The sequence below is a fragment of the Aspergillus caelatus genome (genome assembly GCF_009193585.1).
Source record: "Aspergillus caelatus strain CBS 763.97 unplaced genomic scaffold BDV27scaffold_31, whole genome shotgun sequence".
Lineage (NCBI taxonomy): Eukaryota > Fungi > Ascomycota > Eurotiomycetes > Eurotiales > Aspergillaceae > Aspergillus > Aspergillus caelatus.
This window is the reverse complement of record NW_022475294.1, coordinates 1-15591: the sequence shown is the minus strand read 5'-3', so window position 1 is coordinate 15591 and position 15591 is coordinate 1. Positions and strand designations below refer to the sequence as shown.

The following is a 15591-nucleotide window of genomic DNA, read 5'->3' as shown; positions in this document are numbered from 1 at the left end:
GATGTCGAGAAAGAGTGGTTATGTCAGGATTCCCAGCCTTCAAAAAAAGAGAAGAAAATAAGTCGTGGCACGTTTAGAACGGAACGAAGATCATCGCAGAAAGGAAGTCTCGCGACTAATGTATACGCAAAGAGAAGTGAACCGGATGTCAAACCTGGCCCTGATCAACCTCAAGAGGCTCCAGCTCCTTGGCCTCCTCATAATCGTCGAATTCGAGGCCTGCATCGCGACAGCGTTGCAACCATTTGAGCGCAATGTCTCCACGGCGGTTGACTTCGACTTTTAATTTGGAGTTTTGTGCGCTAATCTCGTTGATGGCATGACTCGTAGTCATGTTATTCTGCTCCCATCGCTCGCTCATTGCCTTCTTTTCGTCATGAAGCTGACAAATGTACTCAATCGCGCGTTGCAGAATAGCACCCTTGTTCTTGTCGCAATTTGGAACAAGACGAGCAATCTGATTGATACCTTCATTGATCGCCTCACGACGTCGGCGTTCCACTTTTAAATAAGTCAGTGACAGGATCGAAAGAAAGCAGCGAAAGCGACCGACCTTCTTTGTGATTGTTCTTGCGGATTTGATGCCATTCCGGCGACCCAACGGAGGGCTTTTGGTTCATGCTCTGCGCTTCGCGCGCAGCATAGACAGCAGCGGCGGTAGAATTATGACCATGAGCGCCACCTATCGCTTGGCCCATTTCGTCTCCGAACGTCAGGCCATGCGGAAGGCTACTGTCAAATGTCGCGTCTGGGGGAGGTGGGTATTTATTCTGCGGTTGGTGCGCGGCTAGAGCAGCTTTAGCAGTCAGAGCATTCTCATCAGAGATACCGTTCTGCGGACCGACATGTTGGAGAATTTGCTGGTCAATATTAAGCTCCGATGCTGCACCAGGGAGGCCATGGGTATCATAAGATGCGAGCGAGGTATGGCCGAAATTAGGTTGGGTATCTGGGCCTGGAATACTGCCGTTACTTCCGTTGGAGGAGCGGTTCAATCGCTGAGCATCAGGCCCGGTGCTGTCAGTGCTTTCGCGCTTTCTCTTATTGTTCATGCCATCAGTGGCACCCAATGAGGGATCGGACATGATGCCGAGTGTTACAAATAAACTACCCTACAAACGAATGATGTCAGCAGACCAGTGGGAAGGAGCGTCAGTAGAACCCTGCTTACCTGCTAGATAAGGTAGAGTCTAGATAAGATCGGGCAACCACGCTCCTGCACAGCTACTGACACCAATCTATTGTTGAGTGAGTGATCTATGTACCATATGGTTTTGTCAGTTATCGCAGCTCAATGGTCAGTAGTGCAGATGCAAGTCTCATATAAAGCAGAAATAGCTGTGTTGAGATATGATGGGTAATGCCAATCTAGAAAGAAAAAATTTATTCAATCAATAGAAAAGCGTGAATCATGCTGATCAGCATTGATGCTGAGGTGCAGGGTGGGAGACGCGTTTGGGGGGGTTGACGCGCGCATCTCCGCTTCCACATCCACATCAATAACATCTGGTCAGTGAGATCATGCCAGCGGCAAAGCAAAACTCTTCATGTATACACCTAAACATATAAATCGCGGGAGCATAAATAAAGCCATAGGACAGAGATACATCAAGCAGTATCCATCAGCAAGGAACTACAGAAGAAACGCGCCCTGACAGTTTTGCGACCGACGTAACCGCGCGACATCATAGGCAACAGCCTCCTCGCGACCGGTTCATGGCGGACAGCATGAAAACCAAGGCGATGGACGGGACAATAGTAGGAGCAACATGCAGCAGCAACCCGCGAAGGTTGTTGCGGTTGGCAGAACGGATAACAAGGAGGAAGTAAACGAGAAGAAAGGGAGCAGCAGTACCTTGGGATGGACTATCTATCACCTGACAGCAAGTCACCTGCCACGGGCAACAACAAGATAGGATGATCGCGATTCGATCGTGAGAGCAAGAAAACGAAATTTGTATCGGGAAGAAATGGTCGAGGCAGAATCGTCTGGCTTCAATACAGCGGACAAGCCGGATTTGAGAACGAACAAAAAGAAGTGGCGGCTTTTACAATGGAAAGTAGGGATACATGGAGGTGTAGAGAGAGAGTCGAGTAGAGAGGGATTGCTCACGTGGCGAGGGCGAAAGACGAGGTCAAGCCTTTGGCCAAAAAGAGGAGGAATGCGGTGACCGGTTGTGACCTGGTGTGCACTCTGGTCACGGGACAACGGAGCCTCTCTTTATCTCTTCCTTTATCGATCCATCGATCATTCCATCGCAGGACGACTTGGGAAGGCCTTGCACCGAGTCAGTCCGCTCATTATCAACCAATCTTCCGTAGCCTTTCCCTCCCAAGTTAATCCAACCGGTTTTCTTCCTCCCTCCTTCTTCCCCATTTAGATGTCATGTGCTGCAATCCCGTGCCCCCTCCTCATCCAAGGTCCCCGTTTGCATATCTGATTGGTTACTTGTTTTCGCCTTGGCCGGTTGCCGGAGGAGGGGTTCACCCGGAAATCACGTGGGTTATTGCAACCCTCCTGAAAGAAGACAGGACGAAGATCATGAACTCTTAGTAGTAACTCTGCGATGTTTCCCCAGGCCTGCTGTGTTCATCGAATGATGGCCACCGTCTCCTCATGCAGAATGGTGTCATTGGAGAACTAAATCCCCCCATTTGGGAGTGCCTGCTCATCCCGACCGGCCCGTCCCTCCTTTGGGTCCTTGCTTAGGTTGCACGGTCCAAAACGCATAATATCAGTTATTTAGTCGACGAATGACGGGGATCATGCCATGTCTCTCGATTTTTCCATGTTAGATGCCGATCACCTAGTCCGCCTGGTCTTCGAGGTATAACAGGATCACTAACCTAACAGCCCCATCCCCCCCCGATCTAATCATTCTGGAATCATTCAACGTTTCAAGTCCGCCAGGGTTTCTGACCCCCTCATTGGCAGAAGAACCATCTCGATAGTTCAATAGCCCAGCACGGAGAACACCTTCCCAAAGAATGAATAATTGTCTCAGTTGACAGATGCAATAAATGTCTTTCGCTGAACCTTCCTGACTTGAGATCCTCTCCCATTGGATTTCAGTGGTTTTCTTTATCCCTCCACCATATTTAGCTCACTGCCCCTCCCCCCAAAAAAATAATGACTTCATCTGACCCTAGTGTCACATGTGCTCACCGCGCGCATATTAGAGGCTCAGCGCCCCCAGTTGTGTTCTTCACTCAGCGACAGTGTCCAATCTAAGGCCTATGGTCTGTGGGGATGCTTGCTAGGGTTGTATTAAGAAAACCTGTTCTCACCCATCAAGATTGTATTCTCGACACCATCTGGAAAGGTGTCGATCAATCTGGTCATAAGATAAGTGGAATGTTAAAGAAAAAGATGGGCGCGTGAAGGAAAAGGGAGGTACTGAGACGATAGTTTATCGGGGCCACAGCCTGAGCACCTATTAAATGGTTAATCGCCGGACTTTTAAGTCTAGAATCCCCCCTGTCTTTGCAGAAAAGAAAGAAACAAATATCACATGGACAAGCATTCAGTATGACTGTCAAGTGACTCACATGACTCTTGGACGTGTAAGTGTGGCAAGACGTTCATCGGAATGCTGGCCGACCAGTCGTGAGACTATCGTCGCAAAAAAGCACAAGACGTTTTAGCATAGTTGAACAGATGGAAGAGAATGGTTCGCAGATTGTAGCATATTCACGATCCTGGCAACCCAGCTCCTGTAGTAGATAGGCTATAGATCATTACGAGTACGAGCATCTAGATCGCGCGATAACAGACTCAAACATGTTATACTTCCCATCGACCGACATTTTTGAAAGGATACTACTATTATCTCCTGAGCCTTGGATACTTCCCCAAAGCCCAATCACATTATCTACTAGCTTTAACTAGGCCGAAAACCATTTTTGGGTCCATCGTTGTATCCGCAAAGCAGATTCCTTCGGCTGTCGCGGCCATCATATCCCAGCAGAGTATTTTCACATCAAACGGCGATGTATCCTTGTCCCCACTCTGATCCTCATCGGACCCATTCCCAGGACCTCTGTTCGCAGCACTAGTTTCTCCATCAGCCGGGGGGCGGCGCGTCCGTTGCGTGACAGCAATAATAGCACTTGTGCCAGCGTACAGAGCCGGGTTGGTTCCCTCAGGACCTGGTTCCTCTCCCGCCCGATTCGCAAAAACAATAACCGTCTTCTTGCCAGACTCAGCATCATCCCCATCAAAGTTAACCTCATGACGCAATCGTTTCTTGATGAGGGGCCAAAACCGCTGGATCCAGTAGTTAAAGGTATCCATTTCCGGTTCCCCAGCGAGAGCGTCGAGTTCTTCCCGGCCCAACGATGTCAGCCAAGCCATAGAAAGGACGACTAGTTGAGATTTTGAATCCAGCACTCGGTTTGCGAACTCCCATGCAGTGAATGGTGTCTCAAACTTATACGGGTTGATATCCATGCATATTCCGAACGAAGTGGCGACGTTGGTGCTTGGAGAATTCTGTTCTGGCGAATTTCCAAAGGTAAGCTCACGATAGCCCCTCTTCACATCCCCCTCTGCGGCCCATGTCTCATCCGTATAGTACAAAAACGTCTTGCGATAGTTGTGTAAAACTTCCCCTTTCTCGTCTACTACAAGAAGAGAGTTGTAGTACATCTCCTGCTGACTATCCGAACCATCCATTTGGCTTGCCCCAGCTTCCTCGACTTCAGGATACCCAACGCACACTTTGCATCGGTAGCGTCTAGCAGTTTCTCGTGCCCAGGTAGCTGATGGTCCCTTCCCCGCAGACTCCAGATATGGCTTGATAGCCTCCAGCGAAGGGAAGTTATAGCCTGTTCATAGAGCATCAGTATTGGCGCCCATAAAGAAGGATTAACACAAAACATACCAGTTAAAGCTAACTCAGGCAATATCAGAATATCCGGCTTCAAGATGTCGACCCCAATCCCAACACCTCCGAGCACTTTGCCATGCTGTAGCAATTCATCGGCCCGTCTGATGTTGCCTTCCACATCCCCCAATTTTGGGGCGAACTGTAATGTGGCAATTCTCATTCCCCTGCGCTGCTGGATGTAGATACGCAGAACAGGGAATGGTGTGAAATGATGCGTTGAAGGGGATCTCTTTTGGGTATTAAAAGCAGCGGAATGAATCGCAGGAGAAGATACAAACGGTCGACCCTGTTGGCCGAAACCAGTAAGGAGAGAATATAGTTGCTTCGGAATAGCAATGATGACGAAATATAGTAGCAGTGCTTTTTTGTCTGTTGTAAATAGTATCAAGAAGATGTGTAGCGCCTGTGGAATGAAAGTCGATAGGGCGTTGATGTTGGTTCTGATTGGTTTCGCCAGTGACAAAACTCCAGCGGTGGGGTTGGGCGGTGGGTCTTTTGTTCGTAGCTTGAGGTCGCCAGGGGTGTATTTACTCCCTCAACGACCGCTTGTACATACTAATAACTGATCTCTTTTCATGGAGAGTAGGTAGGTATATTATGTTCTTAAAAGTCAATGACTATGTAATCTGTATACAGTAGTCTAACAAAAACCATAGAGTTTCAATGATAGTACAACAAAACTACCTAAACTGAAGGTGGGCGCAAATTGAGTCCCACTCGCTAAGATCCAGAACAAATCAAGGTATATGATCTTTCCCGCGCCATGCTTGAGACCCAGGTATGCAGCAACTCTCGAAACCATAAGTAAACACAGAATTCGCTTAACGCCGTCACCCAATGCAGATAATGAACTCCAACACACCTAAGACAATATGTACCTCAATGGCTCCATTGAAAGAGCCAATGTCAGCCTCGAACGCATGTAACAGTATGGGATAAAGTTTCCCATGGATGTGCAATCGTGTTGTTGATTACCCAACGGTCTCTATTTAGATTTTCGTTTCTTTTTAGGGGTAAAGTCCAGTGGCTTATAGGCCAGCCCTTTGCCACCCGTCATACGAAGTCTTTGTTCGGTGCGAGACAATGTGCGGCCCAGTCCGAGATCGGTATCAGGGGCAAGCGCAAGGTCATACCCGTTCACAAGTGATTGGGGTGATTGACTCCGGGAGAAAGAATATGACGAAGAGAAGCTGCTTCGAGGGCTGAAAGACGAGCGCCGAGGTTCAGATGACCGAGTAGACCAGTTTTCTATAAGTCTTGGACCACTCCTGAGAGATTCAGCGGCTATACGGGCAGCAGAGAGGAGGATTTCATCCTCGTCAACTTGATTCGGCTTTGGAGGCTCGGGTTTGGGTTCGGCTGCCGGCTTCCGCGTCATTGACTCGATTTGCTCTAGGATAGGAAGCTTTGGTAGAGGTTTGATAGAGGAAAGCGCCATTGACTTTTTATGTAACGCCGGAGTTTCCGCTTTCGGTACTTTCGCAGCCTTAGAGCCAGTTTCTATCGGCAATTCTTCTTCTGGGTCTTCATGGACTCGCTTGCGACTTGTCGAAGAGGTCCTCCGTCGCTTATCAGCTGCTTCTCTTAAGGTTTCTATCCAAGCCAAACGTCGATCGTTCGCATCGGGATCTGGAACATCATATTAGCGATACACTGCACAGCAGAGTAGCCTTGCTCTAATGCCACGAATTAACTCACCGACAGAATTCGCCTCATCTACAGTAGGCTCTGTAGGCTCTGTAGCTAAAGGAGTAGGTAAAGGAGATATGGCATTTAGATTGTCTTGTTTGATGGATGTTGCAGGGGCCGTAAGTTCTTCTGGTTTAGTTTCTGCTAGTGATGATGAATTCATCTCCTGCTGTTGTTGGGTAGCGTCATTACTGTGTAATGAAGGAAGCTTGTCCCTCAATGCAGGCTCCTCAGCTGTTGTTTTTGTGAACGTAGGTGCTTCAGGTTTTGCAGGGTGTTCTTGCCCTATATTGCTATCTGTGTGCTTCCCAAGAATAGAACTTCCCTGCCTAAGGGTTGAGTCGGGTAACGTGGGCTTGGGGATCTCTGGAAAGTTATTAGAGCCTGCCATGAATGAACGTATTGCATTTTGCACAAGTCATACCGTTATTTTTCGATGCAAATGGCGACGGAAAGGCTGCTGGGGGCTGCGCAAAGGGTCCCTGCGGGAATTTCGGAGAGTTTCTCTGGAGCGGGCCCCCTATATCGCTAGAAATAGTGCTCTGAGCAGTGGTATTGAACATGGCGCTAGGCGCGCCTGCAGGGATTGGTGCATTGGTGGTATCAAATATACTGGAAGGCTGGCCAGCAGTCAACCCAGCAGTTTGAGGCTTGGCATCTGATAAGGTTGTCGGAAAAGTAAAAGGCGAATTGGTCGGTGTCGTACTGGGTTGAAATAGACTAGGGACCTTGGAGGTGGGTGCCGTGGAGATAGTATTAGGCGCATCGGGTTTGTCTTTCTGTACTTGCTGCGAGACCGGACTTGGTGCTGCGGTAAAAATGGATGTGGACTGCGAATTATTTGGCCCAAAGGAGAATGGAGAACTGATGTTATTTGTCTCAGGTGTCTTCGAGGATGTGAGAGAGGACAGGTCTGCAAATGGGGTAGACGGCGCCGATGCCGTGGGAGCACTAGCCGAGGGACCAGTCGCGAACAAAGTGGACAGTGGATTAGCACTCTCAGACGGCTGTAATGCACTAGGCGTCTGGGAGAATATGCATGCTGTTTGTATCGGCTCAGCACTTGTTGATGTTTGTGACGATTCCCCAAAAGCCCCGCGAAGACTATCTGCGGATGTCGGTAAATCCTGTCCTGATCCATCCTGCGCAAAGTTCCCGCTTGGCTGTGGTGTCTCGTTATCGTCATCGCTGACGAAGAGTGCATCGTCGTCTGCAGAAGCCCCCGGTGTTGGTGCAGGCAAAGCCAGAGGGCGCTCTTGTAGAGCTGAGCTGTCAACCATCCCTAGTTGTGCTGCTTGCGTGATATTCAAACCAAGAATGATTGCGACTAATGTGCGGCCTGCACGCTTTGACTCGACATATGTCTCTGAGAATGTATGGTCTGATGTTCTTCGGAACTCTGTTACTCAATGGGTTAGTCGAGGAAATGAAGTGAATTGAAGAACGGATATCACGAAACGTCCTCCCATTATCCGGTCAAAGCGAAGGCCTATTCAACTGACAAAAGAGATCAAGTGGTTTCGTCGTCAAGAGTCACACATACCAACTGAGTCAATGTTACGGTTTCCCCAATTCAAATATAGGTCGCCATTTGCGTTCTCAGCAAATTCTAAGTCCTGTTCTTCGCAAAACTTGATAGTCTGTTCAGTGTCGTCAAAGTATAGCACTCTTGTTAACTCATCTACAGTCCATTCTTCGTTTTTATGTTGCTGAGAAGATGGATAGCGGCAATACCCCTTCCAAATCGAGCGGATAGCAGTCAGTCGCACGTTGTTGAAGTAGATCTCTGCAACACAGGCCATCAAATACGAGACAGCCGGAGAGTCCACAAGACTGAAAAAGCGCTCGTAAAAGCCCTGTGCAATTGCGTTTTGCCTTTTAGAGTCGAGCGTTCCCTGATACTCCCACCCATTACCAGCAGCAGCCAGTAGTTCCAGTGCTAATTGAACTCGCGGAGAATTGCGTAGTTCAGCTGGCCACTTCTGGACACGCGCTTCCAAGTCGGGCCGCTGATCGAGAATGGAAAAGATAATATAGTACGCGCGGAATTCATCTTCGTTTGGAAACGAGATGCGACCCCGATTGTCGTCGTAGTAGTACATCAGCGACAACATCGTATTATTAAGCTGTTCACGTTCCTGGTGATGATCGAACGGTTCTTCGTTGGCAGGGCTAGAAAGCAAGTGGAGCGATACAATGTGGAAACGAGCAATCCTTTCGAGACAGGTGACGGCCATTTTTACATGCTCTTCCTGAGTGAGTTGTTGGACTGAGAAATCATTGCGAATAGATCGAGTTCGATCCCAAACGAACTTGTGGATCAGCCCCAGGGGCTCGGGTCCGCCGATTACATGACGGATTAAGTAGTTCATGGTCTGGAGAAGGGTCTTTGGTGTTCGAATATCGGATGGAAGTTGCTCGTCATAGCCAGCAGCCGATCTTCGGAAACGTTTGAGCATTTTCGTTTCCAGGTTCTGCAACGAATTCGTTGAAGGATGAAGCAACTAGGTCCGAAATGTAAGCGCAGGTCGAGCAATGATACTGATTTACATGAATACCTTTTCGCTCTTATCAACCATCTTCTGAACGATGCGCTCAACGCGTTCAAACTCGGGACACATGCTAGTACATGTCCCGACAGGTGTAATAGCTTGGTTCAAAGAAGTTGGTTGGTTTGGATCGGCCATTTGTCCTTCCCTGATTGCTTTCTCTCTCTGTTTAGCCCTATCGAGTTTGAGCTGTGTATCTGATTAGCATGTTAATCTACCTCTCTCTCCAGATAGCAAATAAAAACCGACCTGTTCGTAGCGATCGTTGTAGTTGTTTGAAGCAGTCGCATCTTCGACAGGTACACTGGACATCGTCGCACCATTCGGTCGTATTGAGGAAGGCCGCTTTCGGGGATCACGGCTTGAATCGACCTGGGTCCCATCAAAAGTGGAAGGAGCCCCAAATGACGGCGCTTTCCCAAACCCGGGAAACAAAGGTTTTTGCGGTGCAGTCTTCCCAGCGAAGGGCGACGGAGAAGGTTGATTCCCATTCTGTTTCAATTGAGCGAATGGCGAAGCCGAATTTGCGGATGGACCACCGTTCGAGTCGGGTTTGCGCCAGGTATTTCCCACTGCACCACCCGCCCGGGCGTGGCCACGAGTAGCCCTGGGAGCCGACATTGCTCCGCGTCCGCGACCACGGGCTCTGGGGTTATGAGGCGCATTTCCATTTTTGGCTTGATGAGGCGCCGAACGTCCAAGTGTCCCACCACGTCCACGACCTACTGTTCCCGTTGTGCCGTCTTTCTGGCTAAGGCCAGCAAATGGGTTTGGCGGACCGGCCATTCTGTCGCAAGCAACGCGGGAACAGTGGACAAGGATACACCTGAGGTGACCAGGAACTCCCGTCGCGCGAGGTTATCACAGGTTTTGTCCGTTTAGATTCCAATCATTGACAGGAGTTGAGGGACGTCGGATGTAAAGATGGAAGGCGATGAATGAGATATCCTAAAAGTGCTATCCTCCGAAAACCATTGGCAGGAGCGTGACGAAAGAGTTAGCCAAGGATGGCCCCGGAAGTAACACAGTTTTCATGGTAGCACGATCGAGAAGAAAGAGCGGGTGAATAAAGGGTGAAAGAAATGGTGAAGGGACTATCATCTACGGGACCTGTGGCTAAAGCTAAAGGAGGAAACGATCACGGCGCAGTACCTTTCGATGCGGATATTGATAGTGGAAGGTCTTCCTCAAGACAGAAACAATGTCAGAAACAGAAGTCTTTGCAGTAATGCAACAGCTGCGACGTTGCAAGCCAGATCGGATGGGGCTTCAGATCGTGGGGAGAAACCTCCGCGCGGGCAAAGCGGTGATCCAAAAGTAACGGAGGTTCGGTAGAAATAGGCGCAGTTCCGGAATGCGAAATTAAGATGGTTGGTTCTAAGCTGGCTTGGCTCGTTCAATTTGATTGTCACGAATGAGGAGTGTAGAAGGGGGATGGATATGGTCGGTTTCTATCCAGTCTTCAGCGAAGCTCTGTCCTGTCAGCTGCACCTGCGTCAAATGCCCGGTAAACGCACGGACCAATTTTATCAAGCGCTACTAAACGCGCGCCTAACTTCAGTTGACAATCACAATCGACGTTGGCTTATCGATTATCCGTACTTACTCGGTTCGCTCTCTTACTACTAGTAGTATTTACTCCGTACTGGGCACTGGTTCAGAATTTCGAATATTCAAAAAAAAAAAAAAAAAAAATTTTAATAATAATAATAAGCATATGATTTCAGACTAAAACTCAAAAATACGTGCAACACGCTTTTGAAACCAAAATCGCTCCACAAACCCAAAAAAGCCATCGTGGCCACAATTACGCCCACCGCATCTATAACCAATAAAATCCTCATTTCAGGCCGCCGCTTCTGGTTTCAGAAGCCAGGAAGCATTGATGTAGCCTGTATATGGACGCCTTCGCTCCGAATACTTCATAAGGAAAATTCCACGCAAGGTAAAATCTCGCACACAAAAATAAAAAACAAAGAAAGGAAAAGAAAAACAAAAATATTTGCAGCATACATCCGTCCCAAGGCGCCATCGAAAACATTTCTGTCCAATGCATACAAACGTGTAGTTGCAAAGATTGAAACCAACCAGGAGGGGAAAAAACGTGTAAAGAGGCGTAACATATATATAGAGCCTGAAATATAAATCAAAGAAGCGAATAGCCACCAAGTGATGACCAATTTGTCTGAAGAGGAGTGTTGTGTGAAATCACGAAGCAGCAGAAGTCTATTGAAAGTTCATACAAATCATGCGGGTCATTCAAGCTCAGACTGTGGCCGCAGTTTCGATACCTGAATAGAAGATGTGGCGGGAGAGTGTTTATGCATGGTGAGGTATCATATGAGGGTGACTCAAGGATCCCGTGCGGAAGGGGTTTCCTTTTGGTAGACCATGAGGAGTATGAGCCAGCTCTGCTGCGTGCGAGGTGGTAGCGACCGGCATGTGGTAAGGCATATGTTGAGGAATGTTCTGAGCGGGGGCAGAGCCATACTCCATAGGGTTGAACATGCTCTGCCGGTATGATGGAGTCCAGGAATCAAACTGACTAACGGATTGCTGCATAGGCAAGGCTGTCGGGCGCTGGTGAGAGATTATCGGCTCCCCTGTTGTCGAAGCTGAAAATGGAGTCTGTAAGTAATCAAATGCATTGGGCTGTTCGGTTGGGGTAACAAGTCCCGATGTTACGGGCGTCTTAAGAATAGGATGGGAGTATTCATCGGGGTACTCAGAGTTGCCGTAATACGAGCGTTCATGTGCAGATTGCTCTCCGAAACTCAATGATTCAGGCAATGGGAACAACTGGCCCCTGTCCCCTCCCATGTGCATGGGACGCCCATGTCCACTCATAGTCATGTCAACGGAGGATGTGAACGAGGAAGCTTGTTCAGCCGACGATGGCGGTGTCAGGAACTCGTCATCGGCTTCCTCCAAGTCTTCGGGTTCAAATTTTTGTTCTGGCTCGCTGATGGTGTCGGAGTCCTTGTCCTTCGCGCTGGCATCCCTGTTCTGGACATACACCAGACAATTCGCATCTAGTAAAGCGTTAGCATGTGCTACGGTCGAAGGCCTATAAAGTGAGACATACCAACTTCACCAAGCTCATATCTCTCTTCCATCCTCCGCACTTTGAAAACCTCGTCCAAGACCTCAATCTTTGAGGTAGGTCTCAGTTGTCTCTTAGAATCATGTGCAACCTCTTGCAGCTTATCGGGGGTGATTCCAAATTTCCCAAGCTTACGCACAATGTGGATAAGGAGTCGAATGCGCTCTAATGACTGTGAGTATGGATAGACTGTCTATCGAGGAACGCATCTACTCACGCTCTTTCCTAAGGTGGTCGGGCTCCTTGTGGACCACTCCCGCTGGCCACCACTCAGGCTTGGTTTTCTCAGGGTCTCCCTTCTCTCCCGAGGCAGCTCCAGCTCGAGGCTTGCCTCCATTGTAAGGGTGCTTAACTTGCTTCCGAGGCTCGATAAACTTAATGAAAGCTTTGGCAATCTGGCGGCAATTAAGCTGCTGGAAATGCTTCAAGGCATTCTCATAGTACTCAAGGATCTTCTCAGTGTCCCCGATTTCAATGCCTACCATGCTTGTGGAGGCAGGTACTTCCTCAACTGGCTCAGGGAAATGTGGTTCAATAGCATGCTCTTGGAAGGAAGCTTTGCGTCGCTTTACATGGCGGGAATAGTCGTCAGGACGCTGGTAGCCATACAGCGATGCTGCCATACCTGAGAATTCTAATACTCAAAGTGATTAGCCAAAATGTCCATGAGGCTCAGGAAGTATTTAATGTACGTACTGCGAATGGTGGGCCGGCGATATCCAATTTTTGCTCCAAGTATTTCCAAGAACTTATCCTGTACGTCAGGGGTAAAAACTGTCCCGTTGGTTTCCCGGATAGAAGAAGACTCCTGAACCTTAAGTCTTCCGAGGTTGTCGAGATAAATCATCGCATAATGGGTGTAAGGGAGGTTGAACGATGTACGCATGGTAACATCCATAGCCTATATGATCAGTGATTGCTTCATTCTGACTTGACTCTGTCCTACTTACTGGAGCGGTTTCCCATCCAGTATAATCATCGTGCATAGAGGATGCCGGCCGCTTGACGGCCCCCGTGCCGGAAACAGATGCACCGACAACCATGATGTCTTAAGGAACGTTTAAATAAAGTTAGGGTGCCAGTTAGGAAAAGAGATAGTAGTCTGAGAGTCTGAGGGGCTTTCTTATCAAGAGGAAAAGAAAGCTTGGTCAGATACAGTGACACTGGTAGGCAATATGGAACATAGAGAAGGCCTCAAGGTTGCGATGGAGTGTCGGCTGAGCGCGAATAGGGCGGCAATTTGTATTTGCTCGAGGTCCAGAAACAAATGCACTGCGACAGGATGGCTCAAGGCGACGTTGAGGGAATAACAAACCCCTCTATCTCAAGTGACTTGGTCGAACGGGACGTGGCCGCGTTTGATCTGGAAAACTACAGATGTAATGGCAACTATGGTGCCAACGGGCCTTGGTTAGCTACCAACTTGGTCATGGTAAGACGCAAAGGTTCATCAAGCAACGAATTGTAATAGCAAGGCATATGATCAGAGTCGGATGGAACGGTACAACGTGGGGTCCGCAATCCCGCTGCTATCTGGTGTAATTCCCCGACAGTGCTGGCAGCATCCTGGATCCCCCCAATGTCCGTCAAACAGAGAGAGAAGTGGGAAAGTATGCATAGGCTCCAGCAACTCACAGCACACAGTGATAAGGGCAAGTTGTCGAAAGCCAATCAAGGTGCTGACAGGCAAGTCGAGAGGATGTCAGAAGCACCGGCAGGCTGTACTAAACTGCTGGTAACCGATTTTGGGCACACAAGACGTAGTAAGATGAAGGGCAGCAGGGTTGAAGCGAACGAAAGGTCTTCTTCCTTGAAATGTATGTACTAGAAAAGGTAAACGGTTGGTGTAACAGAGTTGTTTGACTGGGGGAGAGTCAAGTCCTTGTTAAGTTAAGAGAAGGATGGATGGATATGAGTGAAAAGTAGAAGTCACAAATAACAAGGAAGAATGGGTGACTTTATAAAAGAAGATGGAGAATGGAAAAGGAAAGGACTGGACTATGAGTATGCAAGATTTTGAATGATTGATCGATTACATCTAGACAGAAGAACCCACACAATCCCCCGGGGCGTTTAGTCGTCCACCCCCTCCCCGGTGGTGGTATCGAACTGTCCCAATCTGGAATTGGCATGATGGGCTTGGTCAAGTGGGCAACCCAGGATCATCCATGATCCTGGAGCCCATCAGAAGCCGAAACACAAAAAGACAGGGACTAACAGGCACCGGTAGACCACTTGCGGCTGCATCTCTGGAAAGTGGACATGCAGTAGGGTGATAGAAAATGATTTTATTATTTTATTTATTTTAGTTCGATTAATTTTTTAAAATAAAAAAAAAATGTAATTTAAAAAAAAAATTAATTAATTTTTGGGGGAAAAAAATAATAACGTTATTATTATTTATTATTATTATGGAAAATTTAATTTCTTACATCCTGGTTTTACTATTTGTAGATCGACTGCTTTAGCTTCTGGCAGCTGTGCAACCGCCCCCAGAGGCTTTGTTCGGAGCGGCCAGTGAGCCTAGTGGCGTATCCATTATTGGTCTCCACAGGCACTTTGGCGACAAACCCTACAAAATGTTCACTAAATTATTTTTCTTCATTTAATTAACGAAGTATACTTTAAGTGACAAAAGCACCACACTAACCTCCGTAACACTTAGTCAACTTCACTAGTCTTTTAGTTTAGCTAAAGACTGCAACCGCCACAGCTCCAATAACCATCGGCTTGGGGACCATCTGAGACTTTGATTTTGATACCTTGGGAGGCGCTAGTAGCGTTGGTAGATAAATGCTTGCCGGTATAGCTGCCGAGTTTGAGATAAAGAGATGATAGGAATGAATAACAATCTTGATATAAGTCCCTAGAAAAAAAGAGAATCTTCCATCAATCCGGTCTCTCTGCGAGCGCTACAGTGTGGGCGCTTGGAACCCGTCATCTGGTACTAAGTTAGCAATTTAACTATCTTGTTAGGGTGTCTTTCCATTTGGCCCTCAACCCCGCCTAATTAAAAGTATAGCTTGGCCCTATCTTACCATCTCTCTACCTATCTACCTATCTACTCCCCCTTCTATACTTGAGTACACGATGTAGTAATAGAGTTACATTCTTCACCCCCCAGTTCGTCTAGTACTGGACCTGACACTCCTCATCTCATTTCAAACTAGAGCATGTACAGACCCTTTAATAAAGTATGGCATGTTGTACCGCAAGTTCATGGAACTCGAACAACCAGCAGCCACCCTCCTGGGTGTCTAGATCCCGCACAGGCCCGCATCTCGTCAGGTCCGTCCCACACAGCCCGCGCTTGGACCAGACGGAGGGAACAGTTTGCGTCTGTTTTTTTTTTTTTTTTTTT

General features: G+C 48.0%; 4 protein-coding genes across 4 annotated transcripts; all 4 read right to left on the bottom strand.

The window, feature by feature from the left end:
* Window positions 1-148: 148 nt before the first annotated feature.
* BDV27DRAFT_142509 (putative HLH DNA binding protein (Penr2)) lies at window positions 149-1085 on the bottom strand (the record flags this gene model as incomplete). Its single annotated transcript, XM_032069961.1, has 2 exons — window positions 149-501; window positions 554-1085. 2 exons carry the CDS (start codon window positions 1083-1085, stop codon window positions 149-151), a joined length of 885 nt encoding a protein of 294 aa, XP_031930813.1.
* Window positions 1086-3753: 2668 nt separating this feature from the next.
* BDV27DRAFT_123307 (putative protein N-terminal asparagine amidohydrolase) lies at window positions 3754-5301 on the bottom strand. The gene is made up of 2 exons (XM_032065844.1): window positions 4884-5301; window positions 3754-4827 (listed from the first exon to the last, which is right to left on the bottom strand). The coding sequence occupies exons 1-2, from the start codon at window positions 5047-5049 to the stop codon at window positions 3869-3871; spliced, it is 1125 nt and encodes a 374-aa protein (XP_031930812.1). The 5' UTR covers window positions 5050-5301; the 3' UTR covers window positions 3754-3868.
* A 481-nt stretch (window positions 5302-5782) lies between these two features.
* BDV27DRAFT_64169 (putative leucine permease transcriptional regulator (SAC3)) lies at window positions 5783-10113 on the bottom strand. The gene is made up of 6 exons (XM_032077171.1): window positions 9377-10113; window positions 9137-9316; window positions 8122-9082; window positions 7003-7977; window positions 6588-6944; window positions 5783-6518 (listed from the first exon to the last, which is right to left on the bottom strand). Exons 1-6 carry the CDS (start codon window positions 9911-9913, stop codon window positions 5875-5877), a joined length of 3654 nt encoding a protein of 1217 aa, XP_031930811.1. The 5' UTR covers window positions 9914-10113; the 3' UTR covers window positions 5783-5874.
* A 1333-nt stretch (window positions 10114-11446) lies between these two features.
* BDV27DRAFT_142506 (uncharacterized protein) lies at window positions 11447-12853 on the bottom strand (the record flags this gene model as incomplete). The annotated part of the gene is made up of 3 exons (XM_032069960.1): window positions 11447-12159; window positions 12213-12395; window positions 12448-12853. The coding sequence occupies 3 exons, from the start codon at window positions 12851-12853 to the stop codon at window positions 11447-11449; spliced, it is 1302 nt and encodes a 433-aa protein (XP_031930810.1).
* Window positions 12854-15591: the final 2738 nt, after the last annotated feature.